Source organism: Neolamprologus multifasciatus, chromosome 22, assembly GCF_963576455.1.
Source record: "Neolamprologus multifasciatus chromosome 22, fNeoMul1.2, whole genome shotgun sequence".
NCBI classification, from domain to species: domain Eukaryota; kingdom Metazoa; phylum Chordata; class Actinopteri; order Cichliformes; family Cichlidae; genus Neolamprologus; species Neolamprologus multifasciatus.
Window position 1 is genome coordinate 20113219 of NC_140459.1, and position 22564 is coordinate 20135782.

At 42.4% G+C, this 22564-nt stretch overlaps 2 protein-coding genes across 2 annotated transcripts; both read left to right on the top strand.

Moving 5' to 3' along the window:
• Positions 1 to 1250: 1250 nt before the first annotated feature.
• On the top strand, positions 1251 to 7912 carry tmem196 (transmembrane protein 196). Its single transcript, XM_085149108.1, has 5 exons — positions 1251 to 1942; positions 4155 to 4211; positions 5888 to 6023; positions 6985 to 7103; positions 7185 to 7912. The coding sequence occupies exons 1-5, from the start codon at positions 1778 to 1780 to the stop codon at positions 7254 to 7256; spliced, it is 549 nt and encodes a 182-aa protein (XP_085005234.1). The 5' UTR covers positions 1251 to 1777; the 3' UTR covers positions 7257 to 7912.
• A 3129-nt stretch (positions 7913 to 11041) lies between these two features.
• polr1f (RNA polymerase I subunit F) lies at positions 11042 to 14296 on the top strand. Its single transcript, XM_085149340.1, has 4 exons — positions 11042 to 11390; positions 12359 to 12500; positions 12737 to 12945; positions 13159 to 14296. The coding sequence occupies exons 1-4, from the start codon at positions 11089 to 11091 to the stop codon at positions 13634 to 13636; spliced, it is 1131 nt and encodes a 376-aa protein (XP_085005466.1). The 5' UTR covers positions 11042 to 11088; the 3' UTR covers positions 13637 to 14296.
• Positions 14297 to 22564: the final 8268 nt, after the last annotated feature.

Genomic DNA, 22564 nt, shown 5'->3' on the forward strand with positions numbered 1-22564 from the left:
CAGGTTGTCTCTGTAAGTTTTATTTACCTTTGCAAAGGCGTCAAACAACAATACACAGAACGACAGCAGTATCTTTGACCAAAGAGCGATTGTAAACCTACAATATTTATAGACACAAGTCGTCAATCTGCCACGGTCACAGGATGCTGTTAGAACACCGTGTGATAAACATTAACTCGTACATCAGCATGTGCTGTAGTTGAAATATGACATGTAGACACAATAAGGCAATGCGGAGCTTGTTGTTCAGTTAGGACAGTTTGACACAAAGAAGTAGTTTAGTTATAAAATCTTCCACAACACTTTGAAATCGTCACCAGTTGTCTTTTACTGAAAGGTATTATGAGAATTTTCCCCAGCGTTGCCCCTGAGTCCCTCCTCGGTTTGAATAAGGTAAATGAGGCTTATATGAGATATTTTAATTGGTGAGGATTCTGCACTGAATGACTGATGGAGTTCACATCTGCAGTATGAACTGTGGTTAAAATAAATCAATACATTACAGTGGTTAAGTTTTTATTTAGAGAACAGCTCTGACATGAATATCTACCCAACGTCCATTATTAGCATCATGATTGCAAAGCTTTGCTGTCCTTCAGCTTAAACAATCTATTTAATTCAATATAGCACACACGAAACAACTAATACACCACTGGATTGGTTCTTTCTTGACCCAGAAGCTGTCATTTTTAGTTTGCAGAACTAACACATGCTCAATTTCATGATAAATTCACATTATTTACAATTTTTTTGTCACATTTTCACAAATAACAGCAAGTCACCTGCCTCTAGAGTCTTGTTTTCCACATCAGCTTCAGATTACGTCACTCAAAATGTCCCATGTTGCTTAAATATTTATGAGTTGATAGAGAGCAGAGATCACAGCAGATGCTCACGATCTAAACTAACATTCACTGTTATTGAGTTAACCATATTAAATGCAACTTCCTTCAGGTGAAACTCTCAGAAAAGCGAATTAAATCCAGGAATAGAAGAGCGCAGAAGTGTGAAAACATGGTTAATCATTTCTGGTTGTAGACATGCACATGCTGGAAAAGCAGAGTCACGAGCTGTCACCTAAAGACTGTAAATATCACTAAAGACGCAGAAGTGGATAAATCTATTACCCAAAGTTGGAACTAATATATAAAGAGAACAAAACTGAGTTCCAGAATGTTTGAAGAAAACAACAAAAACAAACAAAAAAACAAGAACTAAACAAGTTTTTTTTCAGTTTTTGATAAAATAATCGCTGTTCTGTTTTATCCATTTATAAAACTTACATATCAGTGTAGCTTTTATATTTATATTTAAGTGACAGGTGTTTCCTGTCTGTGGTTCCGTTTAACGAACGTCACCATATATTACGTTTCATCGCTGTGGGCGGAGGCTGAGACTCACGAACTCCTAGTAACGGCCCTGGATGTGCACGCGTGCACTGTTTGTGTGTGTATATGGGTGCATGCTTGCGCGCGCCACGGCGTTTAAGTACCCTGGACAGCGCCGTGCGTTGTGCACAGAGGAACTTCAGCCGAACGCTCCTTTACCACAATAATCTCCAACCAGAGAGCAAACGCTTCCCCCACCTCCTTGTTTAAATAGTTTGTTAGCCGCTTCTGTAAGTTCGCTCCTCTTCTCTTTGCGCTTGGATACACTTTTTTCGCCTCTTCCAGTCGGATATGAAGCAGTAGAGCAGCGCCGCCCTCGGAGCATCGAGAAGCGGACTCCCGCCTCAGCGCCTCCCTCCTGCTGGAGCTGGAGAGATGCCCGGGGCAGGATGTGCTCCAGCCGCAAGATTCTGTGGAGCCTGCTCCTACTGTCCTTGGTGGAGGTGGGCCTGGGTGTGGCGAGCATCGTCCTGGGAGCGGTGGGCATCAGCTGGGTCCGGGGCGATCATAAACCGCAGCAGGGAGACGCTTCTCCGGTCTGGAGTGGACTCTGTGTACGTCCTTGGAGCAACTCTTGTCGCTACTTTTTGTCTTTGTCTCACTTCCCCAGAGGATAAGTATCTCCAGGGATCGTGCTGAAAGATGAGACCGTTAAAACTCAAGGGAATTACCTTGCTCTTTATAGAGCCTGCTAGAGACAGCATGTGCTGCATGTCTGTAAGCATTAGAATATCAAAATAAGGGAAACATATTCTGGTCATATAAGGGCTGAAGGACTAGACTAGAACTTTATTATATTTATACACCATAAATTACAGCACCTAGGTTAACACTGATATTTAAAATGTGCAGAAAATCAAAGAAAAATCTGAAAGATTTTTGTATTTTTCCCTCTAAAACTTCTCAAAAAACTAATTGACTCCAAATATTTTTGTCTTATTTAAGCTCCTATCAAATAAATCCATTCTGCTTACAGAAATTCTTTGTTTGAAAAAGTGGAATTTCTGTTCATATTTGTGGTTGTTTTCAAACTTTCAATACCTGGCGTGGTTTTGCTGACACAGCTTCATATGGTATTTGCCTATAAAAGCCTGGCAGACACACAGCCATTTGGCCTGGCGCACTGGAGCTAAAGATTGGCTTTATTAATTGATGCTTGATTTACTGCTCATTGCTCGGAAGGGTCGGAGCTTTTAGACCCATCTACGTCCTCTCAGTCTATTGAATGTGTCTGCTCCTGTTTCTGCGCTGCTCTGAGCCTCATTGTCTCGATTTTGCCACAGAACATTTAAAAAGTTTTGTTCCTGGCGTCTTAAGCAGCCACATACCTTGAATCATCTACTTTACTGTGACAGTCGCTCCAGCGGGGGATATATAGTCTATCTGTCAGCATTTATAGCTGAGAATTACTATAAATGCCAGGAGCTGAAGCACTATGAGTCATAAAGAGTCATCTATAACATTATCATTGGTGTGAGATGGCTGCTTTGAAAGACTGCTTAAGTGTAAATATGTGGGTGTGCATCAGACGGAGAAAAAAAAGCATTTACTGATATATCACAGTATATAGGTTCCATATCTGGGCGTGAGTGCACTTAAAGTGCGCGTGATTCCAGCGGTGTAGATGAAGTTCCTGCAAAGATGTTATGCAACGGGTCGTCTGTGAGTTCAACCACGCAGCTGTTGAGCTCTGTCTGCTGAGTCAGCCACCCAACTGTCCAAGAGTTTCAGTCTTCTTTCGGGACCTGGGAATTATTGTAACCCACTGACCGGTGACTTTAGAGGACACTGACTCTCCAACCTTTGGTGCCTTATTGTGTTGAAACAGTGTGCATTAATAATTTATCATTTCTGCAACTTTGGATTAAGTTTCAGAACAGTGGAGCAGTTTGGGTTTTGGTTTGTTTTTCTTTGCAATGAACAGCAAACCTGAATCATGAGAGTTTTTGTAAAACAGGAGAATTGTCTATTTAAAAGATCTCCAGTTTTGAAAGCAGGCAGAGCCCTAAAATGATAAAATCATATATTCTAATCTATCTACTGTCTAATTACCTGATTAGGTTAGATTGTAAGAATGTTTTTACAGTGAAACAAGAAACTAAACCACAATTTTAAACTGGCAAATATTATCCTATAAAGTACACATGAAGATTTGTGTGTGTGTGTGTGTGTGTGTGTGTGTGTGTGCGTGTGTGTGCGTGTGAGTGTGTGTGTGTGTGTGTGTGTGTGTGTGTGTGTGTGTTGTAGGTATGTGTGTGTGTGTGTGTGTGTGTGTGTCAGCTCAACAACTTGATCCATAGGTAGGAGACTTTATAAAGAGCTGAAAGCTCTTGAGGGACTCTAATAAGTGCACCTGGCTCTTAGAAATATTTATCCATCCATTTTCTTCTCCTTATCCAATTATCTAAGGTTGGGGTGGGGCTGGAGTTTATCCCAGCTGCCATAGGGTGAGAGGCGAGGCTAACACGGAGAGGCTGTCTAGAAACATTTATATATTAAATAATAATAACCAGACAGTGTAAATTATCCTGGAATAAAAAATAAGAGGACGTGTCTCCTTTTTCCACCAAGATCCTTCTGGAAATGTTATTTTTAGAGGGAGAAAACCACACGTGAATAACTGATTTCAATGACTGTTATTTTCAGCATTTCCCATTGTTGCATCAGGGACGGGTGCCATAAAAAAAGAAACTAAAAATTTCTCATGACAAACTAACTTGAACTCACAGAGGTGTTAATTTACTTGCTGTCTTTCTTTGTTTCCAGTTTCTGGTCTGCGGGATGTGCGGAGTGCTGTGTGCTCGAAAGAGGACTGGCCTTATCGTAAGTACATACATCCTGAAGGAGCTCGGTTTATTTCTCCAAGTAATTTCCTTTTTTTAATGCCTGTTAGTCTGTAGTGTACAAACAACAGGAGCCCTATGTGAATGCAGTGAAATGATATGATGCATGGGAGGGGTACCAAAATCCAACTTTAAACACACTCCAGGTCATTAGTGATTCACATTTCAGCAGTTTGTACTGAGCTATTTCCAGGATGGTACCAGTTTCTAGGAATTAGGCAGAGACACCAGGAAATAGTTCGAGAAGGCCTGTAGCCTTTGCTAGAGGTAGAAGGTGGATATTGTTTTTTTAGCTTTGAACTGAGACAGGTTGTTTTCTTGTTTCTACCTTTTATGCTGAGCTCAGTGAAGCTAACTGTCACGTGCCTGCGAGCCTTTTTCATTTAGTATTTGCTGGAATTATGATGCAGATGTCTTCTGTTGTGGATGTCAGATGCAAAGTCATCTGTATCAGGAATACTGAACGCAAAGCATACACAAAGTCTGCATATTCGACAATGAAAGAACTCCTAAAGGTGTGTGTGTGTGTGTTGCAGCAGGTGCAGTCAGTGTGCTCTGAGAGAGACATCTGAGGAAATAAGAGGAGACAAGCAGTCACCTCTCTTCCCTTTCTGTCGCTCTTTCTGTCTTTTTTACAGTCTCTCAGTGTCTCCCAGTCCTGGTGTTTCTCTCTGACTCCCTGTCTCCTGCAGGGAGGAGACTAATGATGGATCAATGTCAGCGCAATCTGCTGTAACAGAGACATCCCTCAACCTTTCTTTCCCCCATCTCACCCTGTCCAACTTTTGTCTCTCTGTCTATCTCCTCCTACTCATGCTTTTCCTTTTTTTCATCACTATATCTATCCATCTGCCTCTTCCATTCACTCTGTCCCGGCCGTTATGTCGACGCTGCGACTCTCTCCATTTTTCTCTCCATCCTCCTCCAGCGCCCTCCCCATGTCTGCCTGTGGGGTGATGATTGTATTAGGTTGGTTTGGCTCCGGACCCCTGCCAGCCACTTTCCACACTTCCCTGGGTAACGACTGAAATAGGAGATGCCGTTTTCCATGTGGTTAAAGGCACTAACGGCATCTGCACAGGGAGCGGTGAAAGAGGGCTCGCTCTCCAGATGGAATACAAACACATTCACAATTAGTGGAAAGTATATGAATCATCTGGATTTTATTATCTTGATAAGAAGGTGATGGAAGTCTAACCGTTTTCTCATCAGATTCTACCCAGAAACAAATAAATAAAAAGATGAAAAAATTGGATTCTGAAACTGGGATTTAGTTTTCCCGGTTCCGATCACAATTTCCGGAGAAGTAATCTGTAAAATGCGATTCATTAAACACACAAATCAGACACACACTTTAACACAGACACGCACACACAAATACAGCAAGTGAGTGATGCAAGCATATTTACAAGCTGCACATCGCTCCTGGAACCGGCAGTCGGCTTTGAGAGTGATCCAATTTTCTAATGGCGAATGAGATTTATTTTGACTGATAGCCATTACTCATCGCTGCAGCCTCGTTCGAAAACAGCAGAATGATGGAGATGGAAGTTCAGTAGTAATTTGTATATCTCCGGTCTCATCGCATTTTGTCACTTGGTTTACAGATTGGTTGATAAGGTCTCAATTTTGCAGCTTACCTCCCTTGTCTTTCAGATGATCCTCTTTTCAGCGTGCTGCATCTGTGGTCTCATTGCCGGGATCTTAAACGTCCAGTTTGTTCGGGCACTGAACAAACGGCCGGACAAGATGCAAACAATCCACCTGGCTGCAATGACTCTGGCTTGTCTAGGTAAAGATAATAACAAGGACACAAGACGTAACACAATCTGATGTGACGCAATTGAAAACAATTCACGTCTTTGTCTATTTTTCATCGTAAGATAAGAACGTTATTAGTCTCTGTTCAAGTATTTGAAAGGGACTAAATGTGGGGGTAAAGATAAAGCATCTCTTTATTAGTCACCTGTCAATACTAACAGTATACCAAGCATTTCTTATTACTGCTAATCACATTTATCTCAGCTCTATCTCAACAACTCTCCAGTGCTCCTCCACCCTCCCCAAAAAAGCTTTGTCAGTTTTATTCAGAGAAGAAGTGCCTCTTCGTTTCTTTTCTGAAGGTCTGCCGGTGTACTAGTCGCTCCATGAGGTTGTGCTTGGAGCTAAATGTTGATGCCAGTGTTAATATGGATCCTTTAGTAGGTATGTAACAGTTTTAGCATGCAAACCACATTAGGAACATAATATTTGCTAGTTAGCGATACATCAAAGTCACTTTGGCTTAAAGAAATTGTCAGGGATTAAATGCCCTAGAAGTCTCTGAATGGGGCCATAATTTCAAAAGTAATCAACCAGCAACTGAGTCCATAAGCCCATTAGGAGAGAATTTACAGAGGACATAAATCAAGAGCGAGGTAGTTTAATTTTCTCATAGATATTACACACACACACACACACAACTCTAATTTGGATAAGTGGAAGAAAATGGATGGCTTGATAACTAAATAACTGAAATCAAACGAGGCATTGCAGCGTTGGCTTCACTTGTACCCGAAGGCTACATCCATCTTTTATGCAGTCCATATACAGACTTTGGCTGAGACATAGAACTTCATAAGTGAAACTCTTTTCATACTAGCATTAAAAAATAGAAATCAGACGATCATCCAGTACAGTATGTTTTATCCTCTGGGGACTGAGTCTTTTTCTGTTCACTTCTGTGTAAAATACCCTTTTCCGGTCTTATCCAGGGATCTCGACCTGTACCTTATCCACGTGGCTGACTTGTCGTCTGGCAAGCTCGGAGCAGCAAAGGATGTTCTTGGAGAGGGAACACTCGCTACATCATTCCCATGAGATGACAGAGAAGGTAGTAAACTGCATGATTCATCTTTAGCTGCTGTCAGAAGTTTTTTTCCTAAGCAGGTTTGTGTTTGTGTGTCTCTAACAGGAGGTCCTGGACAACTCCAGTAATGGTATTCCTCAGATCTCCTATAATGGACACACCGCGGCGTCTCCTTGAGGAAGTTTCAGCAGGAGGTGACTTGCAGACTTAAACAGAAGCAGTTACTAAAACTCGTGCTGTCACGCAGCTAATGCAGCTTGTAGTAGACTGCATTTAACTGTATCCTGACTGCAGGAACTGAACCAAATTTGTCGCCTTGGAACCCGTTTACCTGCTGACTGATGAAACGGAGAGCATGAAGGAGCTGTTTGTGCTTCTGAATATTATGCAAACATGGGTTCAAATACCTTCGGTTTAAATCTCACCAAAGCTGGGATTGTGAACATGACAAATGAAGCGACAGACATCTGCGTGAAATCCTCCAATTTGTGAGCGGGAAGGATACATTTCATCCAGTCAGATCAAAGCGATGAGCACAAACCAAGCATGCAACTGATTCACTTGTTTAGAAGAGCTATTTCAGTCTCATCGTCCTTATTCTCTCTCTCTCTGTCATGTTATTGGTTTATGGAATCCAGATATTGAGATAGCCTTTGGTAAACTGTATGTATCATCTGATAATGGAATGCTTTGAGAGAAAAAAGTTACAGTGATGCACAATGTACTGTATGTATCCATGCTTGTAAATCAAACATATTTTTATAATGCTTCTTATAAAGTTCATTCAATTAAAGTACGACTAATAAAAGAATTGCACAGTCTTGCATTTTGTTTTACTGCTGCTCTGTTAAATACGTGTTGAGATGAATCTGGTTTTATGATCACAGTTTATGCAGATTAGCCTTTTTTTTTAATTATACAGTTGCCAATTTGTGTGTTTATAGTACATGAACACACACGTTTGAGGAAGTGTGTTTGTGTTTGTGAAGTATGTGAGGTTTGAGTAAAAATGTGATGGGAGTGACTTTTCAGTTTGTAAGCCAGATTACAGCATTTTAATCAATACACTACATCATTGTAGGTGATAGTAACACACTGAAAAATCGCACACTATGAAGAACCGTATTTAAATGACTCAGTCATATTAACGAGATCCATGTGTTTTTTAAAAGCAAACAAAACAAAACACACACAGAGCAACCATCTCACACCTTGTGGGCTGTCTTCAAGCTCAGGTCCTCTACCAGAACCTGGGAGCTTGAGGGTCCTGCGCAGTACCTTTGCTGTTTCTAGGACTGTGCTCTTCTGTACACAGATCTCACATGTTGTTCCTGGGATCTGCTGGAGCTACTCGCCCTGTTCAGGGAGTCACTGCACAGAGTAATCCGATTACCACTGGGACCACTGTTACCTTCACCCTCCACATCTTCTAGAGTTCCTCTCTCAGCCAGTGGTACTTCTCAAGCTTCTCGTGATCCTTCTTCCTAATTGCTATCACTCGGTATACAGCCGTCTTCCTCTGTTTGTCCACCACTACTCGTTGGTTAGCCGTTACCAGTTTGTCTGTCTGTATCTGGAAGTCCCACAGGGTCTTAGCTTGGTCATTCTCGACAACCCAGGGGGTGTGTCCCATTTTGATCTTGGGACTTCAAGGTGATACTCAGCACGGATGTTTCTGTATCCTATGTCGGCCACTTGGTTATGGCGTTCCACGTATGCCATGCCTGTCAGCATCTTGCATCCTGCTGTTATGTGTTGGATTGTCTCAGGGGCATCTTTATACAGCCTGCACCTGTGGTCTTACCTGGTGTGGTAGACCCCCTCTATGGATCTTGTACTTAGAGCTTGTTCCTGTGCTGCCATTGTTGGTGCCTCTGTGCTGTTGCTGTCTTTCAGTCCAGCTTCGTCTACCACTTGTGGATGTCAGCCACTTCCTCTATCTGCCGGTGGCACATACCATGCAGTGCCTGTCCTTCCGTGATGGTCCTTATTTTTTGTGTTATACCTCATCAGTCACTTATTGCAATAGTAGTTGCATCTTGTGGATGTTGGAGCACTGAAGTTCAAGTAGTTTTGATGTTAGTCTAAATGCTGGGTGTCAAAGAACCCATAGGTCCCACATCTTCATGTAATCCCTGTGTAATACCATCCACCAGTTATCTATTTTCTCTTGTAAACTCATGCCTTATACTTGTCCTTCTTTCATTTTATATGCCATTTTATTTATTGAGTCATTTACAAACTATGTACTTATGCACTATTTCCTCTACCACATTTGTCCCCAATATATTTAACATTTTTAATTTCTTTATCCAGTATGGTTCTTTTATAACTAAGCTATTAAATAATGATAAAATCAGTAAATAACAAGGGAAGTTATATTGAAAAATACATAACAGGAGAATTTATAGAGATTGGATTAAATACAAAGAAAAGCAAAATATCCATGTTGATATCCATGGATATAATGAACCACAGTTTAAGGCAATGATGATGCTGTTCAGGGTTCCCACTCTTGTCGTAAAGTTAAGTGACAAAGTAAATCAGTTTCATAGCACCCGTCAGACCTGCAAGCTTAAAATGCTTCACAGAGGAGGAAGAGCAATAAAAACCTGTTTCCTCCACACACATGCTTGCACACAAACACAGCTGTGACCTGTTATGAAGATAAGCTCTGACAACATCATTGCTGCTCAGCACCTCATTACAGTGTTTGCCTACTCCAGAGAAAAGCTCCAAACAGAGATGTGTGTGCATCTGCGTGCATTTATGCGTGTTTGTGTGTTGACTGGGGCCCACAGCAGCAGAAGCCGCAGGGAGCTAAGAAATCATGCACTATTTATCACTGTGACAGCAGACAGGAAAGGGCCATGGCTCCTAACAGAGCACCGGGTCTGCGATTCCTGTGAGAGTGTGTGTGATAAAGAGAGAGAAACGCTGAATCATGTGACCTCCTGCGGTGCTGCCCTGTCAGAAAACAGTAACACTAGATTCATCGGTGCATGTGTCAGGATATTTTCAGTGTATACCTGTGTGTATGGCTGGACACGCTGCACTAGTTGCACTAATTGACACCTCAGGTCACCCTAATGATCTTAATGTGGCTCTGCGGGTGAGAATGGGATACAGAATCAATGATCATCTCCTACCACACGAGCTCCCTAACAGCATCCCTGCTAGGACTATCAGGGCCGAACTTGTAGATACATAACAAAGGGCATCAGGTAACTTACGTAAGCATCATAACAGCTACTTACAACAGCAAAGCTGCATGGTGTTCATTTGAATTTGCTAAAATTTTGTCTAAAGTTAAAAGTGATGCCGGTGAATGCCTGGGCCTACTTCTGCAGGAGGTTTTCTTCCTGTTAAAGAGCAGTTCTTCCTTCCCACTGCCACCAGGTGCTTGCTCAAATGAAACACATTTATCTGTGGCTGCAGTTACTTTGCAGGGCTAAATTTTATTTATAAATTTAAAATGTGAAAATGAAATAGCCACTCAGAATAAGTTCACCATGTTACACAGGACATTCATTATTTAAACTAATAGTTTGGCCACATGCAACATTTAAATCCATCAACATGTTATGCCAGGAAACATTAAAGCATTACTGCACACAGACTAGCCATGTACAGCCATTAAGTCTGCAGTCGCTCATTTATAATCATTAAAGAGTGTAAAAGTGTTTTGATAATGATTCAGTCTGTGCTCTGCAGACAAAAGGGGCAGTGAGTTATACAATTCTTCATATTTTCTAATGCTTTCAAGGATTTTACAATATTTCTGTGTCTAAAAAAACAATTAAACACAATACTTTTTGACAATCATTACTTAAAGATAGTGAATGGGATCTAAAATAAACTATGAAATAAGCTTGCAGTGTGAAGTTTGTGGAGGGCGCTTCTCTTCTTCACCAGCAGGGGGCAACAATAACAAATGTTTTTAACAGCAGTTCAACAATCGGCAAAGCGGAAGTCACCTCTTGTTTGTCTTCCGGTCTTTCTACGCAGCATGGCGAATTTGGAGCACGGTGAGGACGACCCAAAACATGTGAGAATGTCCGGTGAAACTCCCGACGCGTCCGTCCCGGACCAGGCGGCCCAAGAGACCCCAGCACCGGTAAAGACTGCTGCCGCTCTCCCGTTATCGATCCCGTCGTTCGCCGCTGCCTCCGAGCTGTTGTCAGCGCCCTACTCGTGTCTGGTCATGAACACCCACCGGAGACACATCGCCCTGCCGCCCGTGTATCTGAACAAGAAGAAGACGGGGATAAAGGAGGAGCTGGAGGCCGAGCTCCTCAAGTTCTCTCAAAGGTGCTTTTTTTTTTTTTCCCGCCGACGATTTTATCCAGTCAATAAAGCATTTTGAGCCGGAAAGTCCACTTTCCCACGAACACAAACATGCACACAAGCTGTGATGTCCTCTAGCCGCTGAGTTTTCGTGTTGCTGTCTCCTGTGTTTTAAAAGAACCTAGTAGCTACTCGTGAAACATCCTGTTAGGTCCTTTATCGGACACGCACCTGCTGACGAGGTGGTGCTTTTAGGGGTTAAGAAGGTGGTGTTGGGAGGCTGTCACTGAAATGCTGACTTTTTGCTTTAATTCAGGGACTGTAACAAAATCAGTGCATCGATTGTCCGGAAAATACAGCCATAGACACATAATCTAACTCAGTTTAAATGTGGTTTTAAATCCTTTACAGTCAATGAGTGCCTAAAGTCTAAAAGTCATGAACATCACATCACTAACTGCTGTTTCTTCCTTTGAGAAGCTCTGCCAGGTCTTTACTGCAGCCACCAGTTGCTGCTTATTTGTGGGCAATAACTGCATTCAGTTGTTTGTTCAGTAACTGAAAACTTGCTGTATTTAGTAGAGATCAGGTGACTGACTTGGCCATTGACGATTATCTCTGCTCTTTGCCTCGGGAAACGCTTGGGTTTGTGATTTGCAGTGTGCTTCGGGCCATTGTCCATTTGCACTGTGAAATCAGTTTTGCAGCATTTGTCTGAATCTGAGCAGAGACGATCGCCAGGTCGTCCTGCTGTCACATCATCTATAAACACCAGTGATCCGGCTCCACTGGCAGCCACGCATGCTCATGCTTTAACACTTCCTCCACCGGGATGACGGATGACTTTGCTCTCTCTTATAGCTTTACTTTGGTTTTTCAGTCTGATGAAGATCATCTTTGTGTGCACTGATTCTTCTCCTTTAAGTAAAGCATTGTCAGTTTAAATAAACTCTTCATGCACAAGATGACCCTGTTACTGTTGTCTCTTTCAGTCTGAACGGAGTCCCCTTAGCCTACGACAACATCAGGATAGTGAGACACCTCGGAGACATTTACGACGACAGCGGCTACGTCCACGTGGACGTGGAAGCCAGCTTTATTGTTTTTCAGCCACAAAAAGGACAAAAACTACGGGTGAGATTTACATTCACATTATTTAGTAGAAGCAGAGAAGCTGACGGGACCTTACCTGACATATAGTGTCTGTTAAGAGAGACCTGCACTTTTCAGTGTTTACTATTGTTGTAATATACAAGTGACATATTAAAACCTGGGGCTTTGAGGCATCCCTGTATTTTGTGGGAGTGATAAATTGCCTCTGATAAAATACAATAACTAACAGCATGTATCACGTATTCGTCTGTTTGTAGGGTAAGGTAAATAAACTGGGAATAAGCCACGTGGGCTGCTTGGTGCACGGCTGCTTCAACGCCAGCATTCCCAGACCGAATCTGGTTACTGTGGAAACATGGAGAGACGCGGGGCCGAGGATCGGATCGGAGGTGGAGTTTGATGTGACGGCGCTCGACGCCGACACTGCTGGGGTGCTGCTGATCAGAGGACGACTGGACAAGACCAGGCAAGTGTGCAGTATCAGTGAGGATGATTTTAGTAGCTTCGGGGCAAAACTAAAGGCCTCAGTATGCTCGCCGCTTTGTGGCTGCCGGTAGCATCATCACACCAGTAGTCACTGCAGTATTCTCCTGAACGATAGGCAAGCAACTCAGACCTTCACATCAGCGCTGGTATGGCGCTGGCCTATATTGATTGTTTTTGTCTTTGTGTGCCTCAGGGTGCAGGAGCTGCTGGCCATGTGTGAGGGCACAGAAACCAGTGTGCCTGCAGGCGAGGAGGACCCAGAACCCACCCAGGATGCTTCTGAAGAAACCCCGAAGAAGAAAAAGAAAAAGAAGAAAGTCAAAGAAGAGGAGATAGAAGAAGAGATACCAACCATATCTGCATGCCAGCTGGACAACGGTGTAACACCAGAGCCGAATGGGATGAGGGATGAGGTAAATGGCAATGAAGCCGCAGAGAACAAAAAGAAGAAGAAAAAGAAGAAGGAAAAATGTATAAAAGAAGAGGAGGAGGAGATGGATGTCTCTCAGGTGGCGATTCACGGGAGCGACTCCAGCGGTTACATTAGTGACAAGCCAAGCAAGAAAAGGAAACGTGAATCAGGAAACGATGTGACAACATCTTTTAGTGAAGATCCCGACCCGGTGAAACCAAAGAAAAAGAGAAAAGTCAAAATAGAGCAGCATGTCTAAAACATGGTATCTTTACAAATTAAGTGAAACATTTGGAATAATCAAGGACATACTGAGTGTGTTAGTGATAGCGACGGCCCTGGAGGAATATCCTGACGTGCCTTAATCATTAAAGAGCCTGACTGTCATCCCAAAGTTGGCTCCTCACCTCATAAACATAATGTTGGACATGCAAGAGAACATGGAAATGAGAGATCAGGAGTGGGCTTGACAGATTTTCCTCGCTTGTAGTTCCAGCCTTCGCCACATGGTGGAGCCAAACTGCTTCTTACAATCAGTCTGGCAGACAAAAATCCAGAGGCAAAAACTCACCAGCAGAGACAGTTTGATCATCTTTTGCTTTACTGCTGTTTTTATGTTTTCTCCTGTTCAGCATTTAAGAAACAAAAGCCAAACAACTAATGCTGCCCAGCTGACTTCTAGACTTTGGCTCATGCTTCCATACAGGTCTTAAACAAATTGTTCTGATTGTGACTGCAAAGCAAGGAGAACATGTTTTACTTAAATCCACAGTATTCAGTGAAAGGCCTGGAAATGAATCAGGCACAGTGAAGCCATAAAATATTACTTTCATGTCGCTCACTTCCTTTTGTCTTTAAATGGATTTTCTTTGACCGAGAGCAGAAATTAGCTGACAATAAAAAATATATATTATTCTCACCCTTTTAAAGAGTTCTTTATTTTGATATTTTGTCATGATGTCTACTTTTCAGTGATGATTTGACAGACCTGTGTTTTGTAAACACACTCCTGAGCAGCGCTTCGACTTCAGAGAGACAGAAATTCCTGTATTTTTGCAGTGTGCCGTGAAAAGTTTTGCAGCAAGCTCTTTTGCTTTGACCGATGGGAGTTGAGTGATAAAAAGCTGAGAGATAAGACTAAAGATCTAAGTGTTTTCTTTACTCTCTCTCTCACACACACACACACAGAGTGAGGGAGAGAAATCCCCCTGCTTTTCAGTGGGGAGTCTAATTAGCTGTTAGGTGCTAAGAGTTGGAGAGCTTATCGGAAGCTGCCTAAGAGGAGAGATAAGGGGATGCGATTAACTTGGCTCATCTTCATCAGTCACACCTGATCTTACTTTTCTGTCATCTGCATGAGCTGCACCATCTGTGTGTGCATCTTTTTTGGGTGGACAGGAGAACACTGCAGAGAGCCATAAAAAAGGGCTGCTTGTATCCAAAGGATCCAGTCTGACAAGAAACAACAGCAAAACTTCATCGTGAACTTTTTTTAAACTGTTTATCAATCATACACTAATAGAAAAAAAACATTAATAAGAAAAACTTGCGAAATATTTCCATTCCATTTTTCTTTTTAATCTTCAGCTGTCTGTACACAGTGTTGCTTAATTTTATTGAGGCTTGCAGAGATGTTTTTAAGCACAGCTCTCTTAAGGTCCCACCACAGCATTTCAGTCAGGTTCAGGTTGGAGCTTTAGTTGGAGGAGGAGAATCAAGGGTTTGCAATGACCGGGTCCTTTTGTTGTAGATTCACTGCTGTGCTTGGGAACATTGTTCTGTTGCATGAACCAGACTCGCTCAAGTTTTAGCTGTCGGACAGATGGTCTCGCATTTGACTCTAGAATGTCCTGTCACTGCAAAACAAGCCCAAATCAACACGTCTCCACCTCCGTGCTTGACAGCTGCTACTGTATTCGGCTTTTGGTTTGGCTGTGCATTATGGCCAAACAGCTCCAAATGGAGATCTCTCAAAATCTCAAAAGTTTTGTTGTAGGCTCTGGACTTTTACTTTTACCATGATTCTTTTCTTTTTCAGCCATTGCTGTACTTTTAATCATCGTCCTGTTGCTTTACTAGTCAGACAGATGGTCTCAAGTTTGATTCTTGAATACTTTGGTCCACAGAGGAGTTCATGGTCGACTGAGTGACTGCCAGGTTTATTTGTTCTTGTCTGACCAAAAGGACTGCTCCACTATTCCTGTAGTTTGTTCTTTATAAACCCAAACCATGATGTCATGTTCTTCTTATAGAGAAGAGGTTTCTTCTGGCAAGCCTTCCAAACAAACTGTGCTGTCATATACTTTAAATTTTAATTTGCTAACTGAGATTTGTAGAGCCTGAGATGTAGCTCTACCTTTTTGTTTTTTTGTAATGTTTCTGAGCATTGCATGGTCTGATGCTGGGATGAATTTGCCGAGACGTCCGCTTTGGCAGATTAGCAATTGTCTTGAATGTTTTGCACTTGCTAGTGATCAGTAAACTAGGTGCCCTTGATTAGCTGCACTCGCTGCTGCTTACCTTCTTAATTCCTATGCAAGCAGAAGGACAGACCTACTTGTTGACAGAACTGCACAAAGTCATGTGAAAACTTTCTGTCTCACAAGACTGTACCTCACTAATGGTTAACAAGAAAAAAGAAAAACAAACATTTCAGCATAAAAATGTCAGTTACCAACATAAACCATCATCTCCTCAATAGACACAATAAAAACATTAACTCAAACTGTTTGAGGTGTATATGTTGGCTTCCTAAACTGGCACTCAGTCATTAAAACTGTGAGAAACCCTGCAGGTTAAGATAGCATGTCTAAAAGTTACAGATAAAGACATTATATCATCTTTGTTTAACCTGCGCAAGAACCAAAGTGTAGGAGAAAAGGAAAAAAAACCTGGCATTTTACAGAGAATTATGAGTATCAGATTATTTCTTGGCTGGGATCAGCTACTTCCTGGAGTCTCTGCTGGTTCCCTAGCATTTAATGTAAGCCCAGAAATAGTTCACATTTTTAAATACTTAATCGTGGCATTAACCCTTTACATCCAAACCTCAGCGAAAGGGTGAAGGAGGATATTTCACAACATTTCAAGCTGTTCCTTTAACGAATTGTCAGAATTCCTATTTTTTATGACTTGGCTTGAAAAGAAAATCTTTGATAAAGACATTTTTTACAACTTATCAAGTGTGAGTAAGTAGATAGCTTTGACCCAAAATTACCCGAGTGTTTCGTATATTGAAACACTGGCACACAAAATACATACATATAAATGCTCCCATTACACATATTTCATTCCTCTGCAGAAAAAAAAAACAACTACTCCATTTAAGTTTTCACCATCTTGCGTTCTTGTAATCACACAGTCATTACAGCGTTCCCAGAATGCCGTGGATGACCTCAAATTGCACAACTGTGAAAATACGCAAAACACTTGTAATCTTAAAGACATTTAGAAACAATTATGTGAGAAGTTCAAGTGATTGTTCGCTGCAATCCGTCCTCCCGTGACCTCCTTCGTGCGTCTTCACTTTCATTCGCCCAGTTCCAACCCCAGCCCGGGGGCACTTCTTTTGCACCTGTGCCCTCCCCTCCCTCCGTCTTCGCTCATTCCTCTTGTCATTCCTCCTATCACTCCCTAAAGCTGACTGCCCCCCTTTCCTGCTTTACCTCTCCTTCTTGGCCTCCTCCTCCTTCTCCTACTTGTCTCCCTGATTTATACGAGGCAGTGTGCAGTTCACACACATTCCACTTCTGACACCCCTCAGCCCACCACCACCACCTCCCCCTCCTGCAACTGGACTCTCATATCTGTGCACGGTCATTTATCTTTGTGATCCTCGGATGGGAAGAAGAAGAGGGAGGGTGGGAGAGATGAGACAATAGGAGGAGTGTTGTTTTTGCTGAGGAGGCCAGACTGTCTTTTCATATACTTCATAGACTTCTGTCAGCCTTGATAGGAGTACTATCTGAGTATGTGTGTGTGTGCGTGTGTGTAAGTGTTAATGAGTGTGTAGGCTGGCTGCCGGCCTCTATCTCCTGTGTCAAAGTTTCCAGGCCTGGCGGCTCCTCACCTACATGAAAGGCCCAGTAGAGTCTTTATGGAGAACAAACAGCGCTCTGACGCAATTCTCCAGGTTCGGGACACATGCACACACACGTGCATGCACACACACACACACACAACCTGTGCCATACATTCACTGGCTCGCTAATTCAGTCATGCAGACACACCACATCCACAACCCACAATCCACAAATCCCCATCCTTACACACCTCTGTTGGCCAAGTCTAATTAGTTATGTGGTCGGCACTCTGCTCTATCCCAGAGCCCCAAATGGCAGGAGGTCATAAAACCTTAAGTGTTCCACCAGTCAGAGCCGTGCAACTGTGGTCATATATCCTCCCAACACGACTCAGGCAGGGCCGACTTGTATCAAAGCCCATCTCTCACAGGCCTACTGACATCCATGAAATCTCTTTATGGCATTTTCAAAGGCATTTCTGGGAGATTTTTTGTGGCACTTCTGCTTTGCGTCTCTGCTTTTTGTGCTCGCTCAGGTAGGCGAATAGCCCGTCTCACACCACAGTCGCACAGGATCAAGCGTTCAGATCTTTCTCGAGGAATCAGCGTCTGCACACAAACATATTCAGGCATACGCACACACACTACTAACACCCAAAGTAAACATCACATATGGTTGGTGACCAGTTTGACTGCCATGCTTAGTTTGTTTTCTTTGGCACAATCCTGTCCTTAGTAACCTTCACAACTACAGATGTCTACAACTACATTTTGCTCAAGGGAGTAGTTTTGTGTGAGAAGCTGTCTAAAATGTAAATAAAAAAAAAAAAAAGAATGTATTTTATTTTACAATAAAACAGAAAACAAAATATTTAAACTGAGAAAATGTGCCAATTTAATAAAAAAAAATAAGCTAATTTGATGGCAGCAACATGAGGGGGTAACAAGAGGCTAAAAAAGTACTAAAAAAGAAACAGCTGGAGGAAATCGTATTATGTTTATTGGCACCTGATCAGTAACAAGATTAAGTATAAAAAGAGCATCTTAGAGAGGCAATTATAGAATAATGTTACTCTGGTGTAAAATAGTGAAAATATCTCATTGTGTACCATTCATAATATCATACCAAGGTTCTGAGAATCTGGAGAAACCTCTGTGCTCAAGGGACAAGCCCAAAAATCAGTATTGGAAGCCTTTGATTTTTGGGTCCTCACACTGCACAGTGTTAAAAAGGAAAAACACTGCGCGGGCTCAGAAACACTTCCAAAAATGACTGTCATGGAAAAAATGGACACCACATCCTCTGGATTAAAGAAAACAGGGACCATCCCACTTCTTATCAGGGCTAACTTTAAAAGTCTTTCTGATGGTATTGGGGTTCATTACTGCCTTTGGATTTGGCAGCTTGCACATCTGGGAAGGAACCATCAATGCTCAAAGGTTTTAGAGAAACATATAGTCACATACAGATGCTGTCTTTTTCAGTCAAGGCCTTGCAAACATTTAAGCATCATTAAATAAAAATAGGATAAAGAAGACTCAGGACTGCTGAGCGTTAGCTGATTTTCTTGCTTCAGTGTTTAATGAAGGATGTTCAGTTTTAGAATTCAGAGAAAGTATAAAAAATGTGTAAGCTTGTTTCTTTTAACCCAAAAAGAACGCAATGACTTGCAAATGATTTGAAGCCATATTTAACTGAAAATGGTTGAGAGACGCATCACATGTTGCAACCTGTATGAACTGAATTTTATGCAGGTTTGGAAAGGGCAAGAAAAGATTGTATTTGAGTGTCTTAGAGTCTGCCCAGGGCTCAGTATAATCAGGAGGTAATGGGAGGCTCATAGGCGTCTAGACAGTGTCCAGAGCAGACAGACTATAACTCCTACACCCAAAACAGTGAGAAAAAATAGCAGGGAAAGGACAACGGGTACATACTGGGAGTTACAGTTAAGATTAAAATGAAGTATGCTGCTATTATGGTGATCTGCAGATACAAAGATAATTAAAATAAAGAGGCTATAACATATGAGCAGATGAGAATTACAAAACAAGCTGAATTTTAAAATAAATCTTTATCACTCCTTATACCTTTTGTATATAGATTTAAAGAAAAGCAAACATGGAGAGGAGTTATAAGGGGAGGGGTAAGGAGAGGAACACACACAGCATATCATCAGACATTCAGCCCAACCTCCCGAAACCACAGAAAAATAAATAAGCCAAGAGGAGAAAAAAAAAATTTAGGACTGGAAAAAATGATCTCATGTTTAGTCACGTAGCTTGTCAGGACAATACCCAGGACGCAACTAAATGTTTTATTATTGTATTTTAATGACGACCTTGTCAAACTGCAGAGGAGACTGAAGGCACTGCTGGGCAACACTGAGATGGAACGGGAGTAAGATGAAAAGAAAGTGAAACGTGGGTGGCCTATACTGCTGGTGATGTGCACATTAGAGCCAAATTCTGGAAAAGCACTTACAGGATAAGTATGTCCCCTGATCAGTGAGCCATCTTCTGACTCTAATGTGCAAACAAATTTTGATTACAGAAAACTAAAAAATACTGCAGAAAGATAATATAGCTATTAAATCATTGCCACTGTGATTATGGTGCGAAAAGAGCAAGGATCAACACATGCGACAGGTGCAACAGCAACTACCGAACATCTCTTTAATAACAGGATGAAGTCGTGTACATACAGGCTGGAGAGGGGGTTTTCTTTTTTTCCCCAAAAACAACAACATAATTATTTGTCTTCTTTCACTTCTATTTTAAGTCTGCATCATGGTGCAAGCACATTTTCAGAAGATGATTTATATTCCCAAGAACTGAGGTAAAACTGGAAATTACCAGCCTTTCCAGTGTGTGTTCTCTCAACTTCCTAGAAACCCCAGGCACTCATATTAGTCATACTGAGTAAAAGCATTTCCATCTTTTGAATTTTGCCCAGAGCAGCAAAGTGGTGCATCAGGACCTTTCTGTTCAGAGTTTGAATGTTCTCCCTGTGTCTGCCTGGGCTCTCTCTGAGTCCCTCGGCTCCTTCCTGCAGTCCAAAGACAAGCGTGTTAGCTTAATGGGTGATTGTAAACTGGCTCTAGGTGTGAATTTAGTCTGTCTTTCTGTGTTAGCACTGTGATAGACTGTCCAGGGCATATCCTGGAAGAGGCTCCAGTCCCTGCCACCCAGATGGATGGATGGACGGATGGATGGACGGATGGATGGACGGACGGACGGACGGATGGACGGACGGACGGACGGATGGATGGACGGACGGATAGACGGATAGACGGATGGATGGACGGATGGATGGACGGACGAACGGACGAACGGACGAACGGATGGATGGATGGATGGATGGATGGATGGATGGATGGACGGATGGATGGATGGATGGATGGATGGAGGGACGGATGGATGGACGGATGGATGGATGGACGGATGGATGGATGGATGGACGGATGGATGAATGGGTGGATGGTATTTACTTGCACAAATACAGCATGTGCAAATAATCCCCGCGAGTCAAAAGCTCCGGCTAAGTGTTGAGCTCCTCTGAACACTTAGTTTCAGACAGTTTTTATTATTTTTGTACCCATGTGATGGCTTAGAGAGGGGATATCCTTAATATGGTCATGTCAGACACACAGCTTTGCCTGTGAGAACAGCAGTCCCACCAACTCGCTGTTCAAACCTTCTGTTTGCTAGGAGCAGCAAATCCACGTGAAGCTGTACTTCTCAAACTTCCCATCTAATCACTGATAGAAACACTTCCGATAGGATGCAGATGACCAGGAAAACAAATATGGAGTAAAATAACAGTTTAGTAAATATAATCTCTTTGAATGGAAAACAAAGAAAAACAAATCTGCAGATATTTTTGTGTTGAGCAAAAGTGCACTTAGAGATAAGCAAAAGGTGGCCTGAACCCCTGCTCCTCCAGTCCACGTGCTGGAAGACCGAACCCCAAATTGGTCCGGATACATCTATGTGTGAAAGTTCTGTAATGCATCAACAACACAGGAAAAGTAGAGCAGTATCAGAGAAGAGCTATCTGACACTGCATAAAAACACTGAAAAGACTGATGCTGTGTTCCTTGCTAAATGTTAAGGTAGAGTCCTGTGGAAAAAGAAATCACAGGACTGGTCTGCAAACCTCAATGGTGTGAAGTAATGTTGTAAAAAAGAGTGGGCCACAATTCCTTTACAACAATGTAAGAGACTGATAGTCCTACAGAAAATGATTACTTCAAGTTATTGCTTGACATTTTTTCTGCATGATTGTATCTGATGAAACTGGCTGGAAGCCCAGAGGTGTTAACAGAGGTGTAGCTCATGCAGGTCTGCCTATTATCAATAGTTCCCCTGGGAGATTAAAAATGTTATTTATTTGTGTGAGAGTTACTGGCATTTCTCTTTGGTGCTGTGCATATTTTCAAGCTTGTTTGTCCTACAAAAAAAATCCTAATCTGTGAAACACTCAGAAGTTTTTCTACTAACCTGTTCCACATAAATAATCTTGGTGTAAAGAGGAGAAAACAATGTCTCGAGCTACATACAAACAAACCCAGACGAGGGCAAACCCAGAGGGCCGAAGCACATACTCGTTCTGCTACTATCTACGTTGTCATCATCATCATCATCATCATCAAAGAATAACATCTGTTGCCTAGGAAACTCAGACATCTGAGCACACGGGCTGAAGGTTGAGAATATGACTCTTAAAACAAATGAAATACGGCACCCTAAAAATACACAGTAAAGAGTGGGTGAGAGTAAACACAGACATTACTCAGACAGAACGGGAGTGGGGAGGGCTGGGGAGGGCGAGGGGGGGAGGGGAAAGGTGCTGACATGGGTGAGGGTGGATAGAGGAGCCACGTGGTGAGTGAGCTTGGATTAAAAGAAGGAGGGTTATTCAGAACAGAGTAACTGAAGGCATGCAGCGGTTTGGCGAATGGGAGGTGTAGATCTGGAGGAGGAGGGGGGAGGTATGGGAGGGTGGGGTTAAGAAGATATATTATGTGGTATCAGGGTTTGTCCAAGGCATGAGCCCTATCTTTCACATGGCCACCCAGCTGTCTAAACAGCCCGTGACTGGTTGCTGGCTAAAGGGTCTGGCCAATGGGAGGGGGGAGATGTAGCAGAAGGTGGAGCGAGTGGACA

Coding starts and splice junctions, on each gene's coding strand:
- tmem196 (XM_085149108.1), top strand. CDS start 1,778: ATGTGCTCCAGCCGCAAGATTCTGTGGAGCCTGCTCCTACTGTCCTTG. Junction 4,212..5,887: donor GAAAGAGGACTGGCCTTATC/GTAAGTACATAC, acceptor CTTGTCTTTCAG/ATGATCCTCTTTTCAGCGTG. Junction 7,104..7,184: donor CCCATGAGATGACAGAGAAG/GTAGTAAACTGC, acceptor TGTCTCTAACAG/GAGGTCCTGGACAACTCCAG.
- polr1f (XM_085149340.1), top strand. CDS start 11,089: ATGGCGAATTTGGAGCACGGTGAGGACGACCCAAAACATGTGAGAATG. Junction 11,391..12,358: donor CTCCTCAAGTTCTCTCAAAG/GTGCTTTTTTTT, acceptor TGTCTCTTTCAG/TCTGAACGGAGTCCCCTTAG. Junction 12,501..12,736: donor AAAAAGGACAAAAACTACGG/GTGAGATTTACA, acceptor GTCTGTTTGTAG/GGTAAGGTAAATAAACTGGG.